General features: G+C 31.9%; 2 protein-coding genes across 4 annotated transcripts in view; one reads left to right on the plus strand and one right to left on the minus strand.

Annotated features, from left to right (window-relative positions):
• Positions 1-1,150, plus strand: part of LOC106663647 (syntaxin-1A-like) — a 35,946-nt gene extending 34,796 nt beyond the window's left edge. Inside the window, exons 8-9 of the mRNA XM_014388644.2 lie at positions 567-677; positions 734-1,150. Of these exons, the coding sequence (XP_014244130.1) occupies positions 567-677; positions 734-817 (195 nt within the window). The 3' untranslated portion in view covers positions 818-1,150. The remainder of the gene's footprint in view (positions 1-566; positions 678-733) is intronic.
• A 1,472-nt stretch (positions 1,151-2,622) lies between these two features.
• Positions 2,623-11,933, minus strand: LOC106663646 (G-protein coupled receptor 143-like). Of its 3 annotated transcripts, none has more exons than XM_014388642.2 (8): positions 11,850-11,933; positions 11,554-11,746; positions 8,081-8,192; positions 7,803-7,906; positions 3,765-3,943; positions 3,194-3,365; positions 2,962-3,129; positions 2,623-2,900 (listed from the first exon to the last, which is right to left on the minus strand). In XM_014388642.2, exons 2-8 carry the CDS (start codon positions 11,701-11,703, stop codon positions 2,769-2,771), a joined length of 1,017 nt encoding a protein of 338 aa, XP_014244128.1. In that variant the 5' UTR covers positions 11,704-11,746; positions 11,850-11,933; the 3' UTR covers positions 2,623-2,768. The 3 variants fall into 3 exon arrangements, with proteins under 3 accessions (XP_014244128.1, XP_014244127.1, XP_014244129.1); XM_014388641.2 differs by having other exon boundaries at positions 11,835-11,922; XM_014388643.2 differs by lacking the exon at positions 11,850-11,933 and having other exon boundaries at positions 7,803-7,894; positions 11,554-11,739.
• Between the last annotated feature and the right edge of the window lie 25 nt (positions 11,934-11,958).

An 11,958-nucleotide genomic window follows, 5' to 3' on the forward strand; every position in this document is an offset into this window, starting at 1 on the left:
ACATAGTTTCCCCTGTAATTTTACTGACCAGTTGTTTTAATTGCTAAAATTAACATAAATTGATGTCTTAAAAAATATAAATTGTAATAATTGAAATTAAATTAATAAGATTGTAATTGCCATGTTTTATCTGTTGTTTGTCAACGAATTTGAACTCTTTCCCCTGTATCAACAATTCTAAAATTATGGCCTAGTTTTACATGATAAAATCAACATAAATATAATATAAATTATTTGCAGGGGTTGATTTTAAAAAATTTTCATTAAACATTTTTATAATATTTAGATAATTACATTTTGTTTTATTAAGTAGGCCTGCAGTGATAGATCTGTAGTTTGATCATCCCCAATTGTTCCCAGACCAACAAAAGATGAATCAAAATAATCAGAATGACCGAACTACATAAATTTGTAATATTAATGAAATAAAAAATTATCATAACACTCTTAGAGAAACATTAAAATGTTATGATCTGTGTAAACACATCCCCATGACAAAGTTTTCGTTCAGAAAATATAATTTAAACAATAATTTTTTTTAAATTTCTAACTTCTTGCTGTTTCAGGGTGACTTGATTAACCACATTGAAAACCATGTTTTACAAGCTGTGGATCATGTTGAGCTTGCCCAACAGGAGACGAAAAAAGCAATAAAAATGAAGCGAAAAGCAAATAAGGCAAGTTTACACTTTACGTTGGAATTTTATGTACTAATTTTTTTATTTTTTCCCAGAAATTGATCATTATTATAATAATTCTTGCATTGATTTTACTTGCTGTGATAATTACGTTGGTGAGTTGGCCTAAGTCTGCATGACAGGGAGCAAGAATGGCCACAACTGTGAAAAAATCTTTATTGAAAGTTTCATCAGATCATAGTTTTATTGATCAAACGTGTTGTGATTATACCAGAGTGGTGCACTAGTCATTACATTTACCGTGGAGAAAAAAGTTAGCAATATAATTTAAATAATTAAATTATTTTGCTTTGTAAATTCATTAAATACGAATTTTAAACATTTGTACATACATTGTGTCACAATAAAATTTTTAATAAAAGACAGTTTCTATTGTGTGGTAAAATTTAATAAACCACATTGTAAAACATGTATTCTTTCTTCAATATAGAATTGTAGAAAAACTTTGTCACTCATTTCATTTTGTACTTTTGTGAGTATTATTATGTTCATAATTTTACCGTCATCCTGCTGACTAATTTAGATGTTCAATTTAAAATTTACATCACAGTTGATTTAAAACAGTCATCAAGCATGGTATGAAAATGTTCCACATTGAACAAAAACTGGAAATGAAATATCTGCTTTGTGATGTACAAAAGCCACAAAATAATATTCATATAAAAGACAAATTATATTATAATTCTGATCGTATTAAAATAAGACATTAGCATTTTTTTTAAAGAAACCATATATTGTAATAAATAATTAATCAAAACCTATAGAAATAATTAAAATAATTAACAAAATCATGCAGTTGATATTGTTGAAAGGGCAATAAGCAGATTTGTTTTTTATGATGAATGATTCCATTTTAAAGTTATCAGCTACCCCTAAAAGTGATTGAAGATTGTTTTCAACAAGAGTTGCTATAACTTGTTTCTTCAAATTGGATTCACCAACAATGCCATAAAGGAGACCATCACAAATAATTGGAGATCCGGCCTTTATCGAATTCCATTTGTTATGTTTTGTCACTTGAAAACAGACCATATTTTTCCTTATGTAAGTGTAGTCGCACTTCTCTTCGATGCAAGATGCAAACTTATCGACATTGGAACAGTTGATGATTTTTGCGATTTCTTGAAATAATGACTTATATTGTTGAGAATAGGAAAAGACATTGCATTTTTTTACTATTACTCTGCCGTTTTTAGAATTCCAAAATGGCACTTGATTAAAATCTTGAGGTGAGAAGTTTCCCATTGTGTACGATATGACGATGCCCAAATTGTACATGCAAAATTGGAACGTATTATCAAAACTGCACATAGGGTGTACCACAAATTTTGAAATGCCGACCTTCACCTTTGTTATGGAGCTCATAAAATCATAAGGCTGTACCTCGTACGTGGTGACATCTTCATCAATGTCGGCAAGATTTGTGCAAGCGGTCAAAACGTACTTTTTAGTAATTACGACTCCGACACCGAAACTTATCTGAACGTGATTGAGTAGGACTACATGCTTAGGAAAATCCACCTGTTCGCCACAATTCGCAAAATTTACAATCGCAAAAGCACAATAAATTGAAATTAAAACATGCAACATCCACGATTTATTGAAATTCTTCACTTGGCATTGAATAAAATGGATCTTGTAACTCTAAATAATTAAATAACCACATGATTTTTTTAAAAACTTTTAAAATGTTGATGTCACAAACCAAATATAAATTGGATCGTCAGAGTTTTGATGGATAATTTCATCTTACTACCAGTTCAGTTTCAATTATTATATTCCGAGTATTATAATTCTCGCACTTTGTGACTTCTGCATAACATATACTAGTTGAAAATATGATCACACTTTTTAAACATTATTTTCTTTAAGTAGATATAATAACACCGTTTCTATTTGTAATTTTTTATTAACATTTGGGTGATTATAATCTATAAAAAAATTTTGTATGCTAAACAAAATATCACAATTGTTTGCATATGTGAAACCAATTTTTTAAAAATAACTAGTAGTTTTTGTGAAAAATTTAATAGAGATAAAATGGCACAATTTTGTTAATTGATAAGTAAATTATGTATTAATGTTTGAACGTATGAGAGGTGTTTCTTCATTGGATTCCTTTGCTAATGGCAGGCAGACTTTCATGTTCGACTGTCTGTACACTAAGGAATTAAAAAAAGCTTGCAAAGGATTTGTCACAGCCTGAAATAACATGATAAAAAAAGTTTTAAAATTTACCAACGAAATAAATTTAAAATCTTACCATTATATACCACAAGGCTAATAACAGTGTTCTCGGCATGTCGGACCATTTTGACCAGATAATAATACCGTTGATTAAATTTGGGAACCAGCAGGCGTAAAATGAAAGATTTATGAGTGCGAATCTAAGCCTCATCGATTGTATAACAGATCTCTCCTTTCTAGTCACCTGCGAAGTAATTTTTATTAATTGAATTTACAAAATATACACTTACAAAAGTACCTTTTTATACCTGATGGAGGCAATCGGCTACGAACAAATCAACTTTTCGAGCGGACATAAAATAAAAACATGGGCTCGTTACCATAACCAGAGTTATTATTAAGTATATAGTTACATAATTGGGCAGGAGACGGAAAAACACATCACCTGAACGAGTCGCCTTTGTACTATAATTGTGACAGCTAAAATTTTAAATTTAATTAAAACAGAAAATTTTTGATAAACCCCATCAAGATAAACACATAAACCTAATAATGATTACAGATTATTAAATCTATTAGTTAATAATGAGCTTTTATTAAGGTTTTTATTTTAATTAACAGCCATGATGTTTCTGCTGATTATTTTCAAATTCACTCTTTAGAAAAAAAAAAAAAAATTGCATGCAAAAGAAATTTCTTATTTGCCAGGAAAATATATATATCTCAATTTAAGATAATAACTATTAAAAATTTCCATTGCCACCTCTTAAACTACTTAAACTAGCAAGCCCAAGATAGGATCCTTCAACAGTAAGATTTTAAAATATGTTTAATCGCTGCTTCGGCCATGATTTTATTTTGGACGTGTAACATACTTACTCAGCATCGGGGTAATAAAGAAAAGCCAGGCCGAAAGATGTCAGCGCCGCTGGAACTGTCCAAGCGATCGAGTGATAAAACTTCGGCATGCCGGCTTTTTTCTGCAATGCCAGCCATGTGTCTACAGCATAAAACAGGGTCCATGCCCATGTCACAACGTAAAAATATTCTATCCACACCTGAAATTTGAACAAGTGATGAACCACAGAAAAAAAAAAATTAAAAAAAGAATCGCTAACTTATGCTATTTACAAAAATAAACTTTTGCAATTGTTTTCCAATGAAAGAATTTCCTTTAAAATAAGAGAATTCAAATAAAACAATAAAGTATTTGTCATAAACTCATAAAAATCATAAATTATAATAACAACAACATAAACTCAGTTCATACTACTGTACTTTTGCAACATAAGCATTGAATTTCATTTAGTTTTTATTGCTTATGCTCAGAATTTTATCTATATTAAGCAAACAAGCTGTCAACTATGAAGTCTATAAACTTGTCCTATCAATTTAATTGACAGCAGTTTTATGGGGCTGTGGTAAAAATCTGAACTAGGAGAATTTTTAGGGAATTTTAAAATTCAGAACTTTTTAAATTTATGTGTAGCTTTTATATTAGTACGTATCACAAATGTGATTTTAAATTTTTTTTTAATTTTTTCACATGGTCACAGCACTAACAATAAGCAGCCCCTGCAGGACATATGCCATGAGAAACCTGCCAATGTTGGTACTCAGTATGAGGGATTAATGTGTAAGGAGGTCTTGAGACCATCATTAATTAAATGTAGAGGGTTCTTGAGACAGGAAATAGGGTTAGGATGGATCGAGAGATTGGTGTGAAACTTTTGGAATTGGGAAAAGATCAGTTCATTGTTGAAAGGAATTCACTATTTTTCGTGGTCCGCTTGACCAATTAATATCATTCAATTAATTAAGGTTTTAAGTTGAGATAAAAAAGTCAATGTCATGAGCGGGATTCGAACCCACGACCTTCGGCTTGATATGCCATTTGAAAAATGGCAAAAAGGAGGGAAAATTCAAAAGGTGGGGTTGAGATGGGAAGTTAGCTCAAGTGGTAGAGTAGCGGCATATCAACCCATAGGTCGTGGGTTCGAATCCCGCTCATGACATTGACTTTTTTATCTCAACTTAAAACCTTAATTAATTGGTTAAAAGGAATGTTAATTATTGTGGATAGTGAGGTTAGTTATGTAACAATTACTTGAACAATTTGCCTGAAGACTTTTGATTGAAACGATTGAATGAACTGGATGTTTGATGGCTTAGCAGAACCCCTGTGCCATTCTATATGTCCAAAGTGTTCACAGTAAAGACATGTATAAGGTTAGTTTTGTTTTGACAGTCAAGGCAAATTTTGGTCCAAGAAGTCTTATGTTGAGTTGTTCCAAGTGTAGGTATAGTCCAAAGTATTTGACTTGAATGGAAGTTGGTATTCCTTTATTGATATTCAGTGTAAGGTCTAACTGAACGTACAGTGAGTACATTTGCCTTCATTCAGTCACTTTTTGCACCAACCTTCAATAAACTTAAGGGGTTCTTGGTTGATGGAGGTAGCTTGGATAAGATTCGAGTTAGAGGACAAAATTGTGGTATCATCTGTTTAGGTGGTGATGATGGTATTAGGACATATAGGTAGGTTAGCAGTATTAATGACATAAAGAATGGGACAAGGAATGTTCCCTTGTGATATGCCAGCTTGTATCGGTTTGATTTCCAATCATCTGTAACAGCACCACAGTCTGAAGCAGTGGTCAGTTAGGTAGGATTTCAATATAACATGAGGACTGCGTAGGAAGTGTTTAAGTTTAAAAAGCATTCCCGGGTGCTAGAATTTTTTAATTTTTAAATTTACATATTTATAGAATTTTTAGTGATGGTATAACTTATTAAAGTGACAAAGCATTAATAAGTTTTGTTCTTGAATAAGATATAAATTTATTTATATCATTTCAATTTTTTTTACAAATTTAATTATTGAAAATATATTTAAAAATAGAATTTAATTAATTTGATTGTATTATAAATGAATGAATAATCCTTCTTGTTTAAAGAGTATAGATTTCAATTTAGTATTTATATCCTAGGAGCTTCTGCTGAATTCTTATAAAAGGCAGAACTGAAGATTCAACCATTGAAAGGCAACTTATTATTTCGGTGTTTTAAAGTGAAGTTAATTACTATTTCAAACTATATTTACTTTTACACAGAAATCATAATTGTTTACAATTCAAATCTCTTCCAGTCCAACAAAAAATGCTCAACCGTGTCAGGTCTATCACTATCAGTGTAGATAAGCGTGAGATTCTACTTTAGCTGAGAATTATTCTTGGATATTTTTTTAGATATTCTCATTTGGACACAAATGGAACATTGACATTTATGTATGAGTTATAAAAGTTAAAAATCAACATAGAATAACAACCACATATGAAAGTGCCTCTCATATTGTACAATAATTGTGAAACCATTTAAATTTTTTAATAATTAAAATAAAAGTTTTATTCATTGCTCAAGTAAGGAATTTTATCGTAAAATGTTGATGCTTCGTTTCAACCAAAGCTTAAACTCTCCTAACATTTTTAGTCTATTCAAATATAATTTGGGTAATATTTTAAAGTGCATATGCAGCGATTTAATCCATCAAGGGAAGACAAGTGAAAATGCGGAAATTCTGAGTGGATACCAGTCCCAAGTCATTATTTGTTTCAAGTATGCCCATGGGAATTAGTAGTGATATTTGACATTGATCAATTTCTTGCAAATAAGGGGGAGTCTGGTTTTCACCATAATATACGAGGTTCTTCCCATACAATCAAATTTCACTTTAGCTTCCCATGAATCTGATTTTCCTCATTGTATCACATTGGCTGCAACAGCAGCTACCTAGTTGTGCATTTTTTTATTTTCAAAATTTAAAAATCATTAGAAGGAAAAATTACACCCAAGTATTTTATAAGTATTGATAATCTCTTTACGTTTTACTTTACCTAATTTAACACCTTCATGGAAGGAAATTAATTTGGTCTTAGCCTTGCTAACAGTTAAAATTTTTCATTACAAAATGTTCCTAACAAAGGCAATTTAAATAGTATAAATTTTGAAAAATAGCCATAAATAACAATATTATTGGAAGAAAACAACATTTTTTTCTATTGTTTTATTAATCACCCAGTGTACTGTGATTTAAAAAGAATTTTATTATGTCTTGATTTAAAAACGAAAATAATAAAGGGCTCAGATTTTCCCCTTCTAAACCCTGTACTATCTGTCCTGTTCGATATGCATTGTTGCTTTTTTGTACGAATCTCCGAACCAGCTCACTTCTTACAATGCATGAGGAAGAGGGTGAAAATCTTTCTAGAAGTCAATGAAAATGCCACACCCATACTCACTATGTACGAGTCATAAAAGTTCAAAATCTCTATACCCAGCTAATTGCTCGTTTTATTGTATTATAGCAACTGATAAATAATTTTTAGTTTCGTTTTTTCCAATCATTTCCCGGTCTGCCTATCTTAGCCATTTTGGTCTGTCAGGCTCTCACCATCTTCAGTGCTGATGCTCTCCATAAACCACAAGAGGGAATTTTACAATAATATAATTAGTACAAATAATATTAGACATAATAAAAATTATATTTATATTAGTCTTTTTCTTGTTTGTTCTATTCATTTTGACAATCTCTACTGTTTTATTTTTCTTGGTTAATTTAAGAATAGGTGTCAGTTGTAAATATTTGTATCTCTTCAATGTTTTGGCAGCTTTTGAGCCATAGTTTTACAAGAAGATCTGTGCATTATTTATGTTTTAAAAAAATCACTTTCTACATGACTAGGCACAAAGGTTGCAGAAATACAAATAGTACACTTTTTATCAGCCCAATCGAACACTGCTTCAAAACTGTACACGACATTGTAGAAAAATAAAACTTAACATCTGTGCCGGGACAAATTTTTGCATGCAAAACATCCACAACGAACACAGAACCATGCATGATGATGCGTTACTTACAGCTAAAATGGCGCAAAAGGCCACTTGCGTGCTTTCTCCCCATGAGATCATCATCGGACTGTTTAGCTTCACAATTGACCTTATAAGAACCCCTAAAAATTGTACTTAAATTTACATATTAAACATTTTTTTCATGCAACTTGTTGATATTGTTTGTTTAAAATAGTTATCAAGCAAATCGATGTTCACATAGTGTATTTTATTGTCGATACCATAATTATAAGCCTGAGTATGTAGGATTTGATAATATAAAATTTATTGTTTTTTTTTATATTTACCTAAAGAAGCGTTAAAATCGGCAAATGCTAACCAAACAATTATTTGTCTTCCTCTGAGTGAAGTCATTGAGTACCATCGTCTGCTCAATAAGGCATCTCTTCTAGGCAGAAGCTACAACCAAAAAATTGTTTGTATACATAATTAATATGTCTAAATTTTATTACCTGGTATCCTGGGGAAGATGCAATTATGCCTATCCTAATTAAAAATCTTCCCAGAAAGCCATCTTATACTAAACTATTATTTTAAACCAAATGTTTATGCTTGTACACTTCCCAAACTTATGGAAAACGGCTAAAGTTATTGCTATTCCCAAACCAGGTAAAGATCGTACTAATTCGTCTAATTACCATCCAATCTCATTGCTAAATATTCTATTGAAGATAATCGGGAAAAAAATCCTAACTAGACTTTTGCAATTTTCAAACGCACACAACATTGTCCCCCCTGCCAATTTGGCTTCGGGCAAAACCATTCTACAGTTTTACAACTTGCTAGAATCACTAACATGATTTTTGACAGCTTTAATAAGAACAAACATGTTGGTATGGTCCTGAAAAAGCTTTTGACTGTGTTTGGCACAGGTGGCTACTCTATAAATTACAACTAAACAGCTTTCCTAAACATCTCATACATCTCGTAGGCAACTACTTAAAAATAGGTATTTTTATGTCAATGTCAATCAATCAAATTCAAGTATGAAACAAATTACAGCTGGCGTTCCACAAGATTCCGTCCTCGGCCCTACACTTTTCAACTTATTCATTGTGGTCATTTGTAAAATTAAAAATAAAGTTGAACTTGCACTATTCGCTGATGATACGGCATTCATAAAATCCTCTTACAGAATTGACACTACAGCTAAAGATTTGAGCGAAGCAGCAAGTAAATGTTTCAATTATTTTAATAAATGGAAAATCCGTCCAAATAAAGTTAAAACCGAAGCTATACTTTTTACCAGAAGGAGACCTGATATTAATAATTTGGTCAAAATCAATAGCAATCTCTACCCTGGGCCAAGAATGTCAAGTATCTGGGAGACTATCTCGACCAAAAACTTAATTTCACTTATCACATTACTATGAACGTTCGAAAACAACTGCTAGGGCTTGTTTCCTACTTTTAATAAAACTTCGAAGTTAAGCATTAATAATAAAAAGCTCATCTTTGATCTTCATATAAGGCCTTACATATGTTGCCCCAGTCTGATCGAACACATGTGCTACCAATTACAAATATATGCAGACCGTTCAAAACATGGTGCTAAGGATTATCGGTAACTATAAAAGATGGATGCGAATAGACTACATGCATTGTGCATTACATATTCCCAGTATAACAAACTCCATTTTTAACCAAACCTTGAGTTTGTCTCCAAATGCAAGAAGAGTTCAATAGAATACATAAAAAATATGTTAAATTATGAGCTCAGATACTTAAATTATGAGAAATATAAACATAAAAGGCTTAAGCATATACGTAAAGATAGATTAAAGATCTAACCTATTTATTGTTAAATAGTGCATCTACTTTTCTTGCAGAGGTAACTAAAATGAGTAGTTTTAAATACTTTTATTGGTCCAGGTCAAAAATTGTGCTGGAAGATCAATTTATGTTAATGATAAAAATTGTAATGTTTTTAAGTACTCTGCAAAAGTTTTTGTAAATTTTATCAGTGAGGGTTTTTTCCCTCTTTGAACTGGTGTCGCTTATATTTATACTTCTCATTACTATTATAAAAATTTTTAGGTGGTATAGGCCAAGGTTTTGACCTGAAATTTCCTTTTAATTCTAATAACACTTTTTGATTATGATCTTCCGCAACAGGGGTAAACCAGCACCCTCTGAAAAATGTTTTTATAAGGGTAACAAAATCCAAGTGGTGAACAAATATCTGGGTGTTATTTTTACTCTGCGTCTTTCCCTATCTCACCATTTTGAAGCAAGAATTTCGGCTGCAAAAACAGGTTTAAACTGTGTCTGGGTAAATCTCTTTCGCAACAAGCTTGTACCGTATGAAACCAAACTAAAAGTTTATAACAGTGTCCTGCACACAGTGGTATGTTACGGTGCTCTAGTATGGGGTTGTGGAAAAATTTCAATGTTTTTTTGTTAAAAAACTTTTCAGCTTACCATCTTTCTCCCCAAATTACATGCTAACGCTAGAATCCTATTTGCCTCCTCAATTCTCGTATACCTTTTCCCTCCACCTCAAAGATACTGAGCCTCCCAGATGATCGACTGCCTAAAATAATCGCTCTCAGATAACTAGAAAGAATATCTCCTGGTATAATCAATGGGCTTCTCTAGCCCAGAAATACTCATGCCCCTGGCAAAACTCCGGTGTTCGGGAGAATCTCTCGGACCTTTTAGTGCTTTCTTACAAAATAAACAAAGTTCATCGAGAAGAACTGCTTTTTGATTATGTACAATTTTTTTTTACTCTCTTTTGTTTATCTAATAAAGTACTTTTTCATTCATTCATCGAGAAGAAGCTGTGAATAAGGCGAAAAGCACAGAGAGGTTCTACTTGTATAAGGAATTTTTCAATGAACACCTACTGTCGTATAAACCGAGCCTTTCCCAGGACATTAATATTAGAGATTCTCATTGGCTATTCAAACTAAGAGGAGAATGTTATATTTGAAATTCAAACCCTGGGTTTTGAATGATCCTCAAGTAACTTATCCATTTTGTAACAGCCTCGCCAGGGAAGATTCATATCACTTTTTGGGAGTCTGCTCTCTTCTCTCAGAATTGCGGGTATCTTACTTGGGAAAGACAGTCATCTCCAGAGTTGAAATACTGGAATTTCCTAATTTCAGCTAATTTCCTTTGCTCGGCACGCCTGGAGAGTGAGATACGATTGGCTTTCAGATATGCAATAATTGTTGTCCGTGAACATATACTTTCACTTTTACTGCTTTGTTTTTTAGTACTCTATCAGTTCTCAAGAGGTAATTTGTTCTTATTTAATTATTTTTGTTTTCTTTTTTTCTCTCATATTTCCATCTATTTTAATTCATACTCCTGCTATATGTAAATTTTCACTTCGAATTTATTTTGTTTTAATATTTCTGTATTTGTAAGCTTTATTATGCAGAAAAACTCAGCAGACGCTATTAGTCATGCTGTTCTCAAGAGGTAATTTGTTCTTATTTAATTATTTTTGTTTTCTTCTTTTTTCTCATATTTCCATCTATTTTAATTCATACTCCTGCTATATGTAAATTTTCACTTCGAATTTATTTTGTTTTAATATTTCTGTATTTGTAAGCTTTATTATGCAGAAAAACTCAGCAGACGCTACTAGTCATGCTTATAATACTTTGTATCAGTGTTTCTATTTTTTGTTTGTATCAATTCTAATAAAGTATTGTATAATAATAAATAATAACACTTTTTGTTAAAAATTTTATTTTATGTTGCAAATAAAGGCACTTATAATAATAGTTATTATTATTATTATTACCTGGTAGATGGCCCCGATGCACCCTATAATGCTAGATACGAGGCAGACTGTGTTGTAACTCCTGGAATTTAACTCTAGCATCACCGCCAGCGACGGGCTCGGGACGCCGGCCTTATAGCAGCAAAACGTTTGGATGGACGGGTCGAACATGGTGTCCTTATAGCATGGGGAGTACGACTGCCTCGGCTTTCGTCTGGGAAAGAACGCCTATAATCTCCCAATCCACTTGAACCGATTACATAACCAAATAATAGAGAGGCTTGGGCCTCCCTCGTCCTCACTCTATAGTACTCTACCGGATAGTAAACAGTGTATGTCAACATATGATCATTATTTGCAACAGTCGAGGTACATGCATATTGCATAACATACAACTGTTGGGTCAGACTGGGTAATCCTAAACAA

Source organism: Cimex lectularius, unplaced genomic scaffold (assembly GCF_000648675.2).
Source record: "Cimex lectularius strain Harlan isolate CLEC.00 unplaced genomic scaffold, Clec_2.1 scaffold204, whole genome shotgun sequence".
Taxonomy (NCBI): Eukaryota; Metazoa; Arthropoda; class Insecta; order Hemiptera; family Cimicidae; genus Cimex; species Cimex lectularius.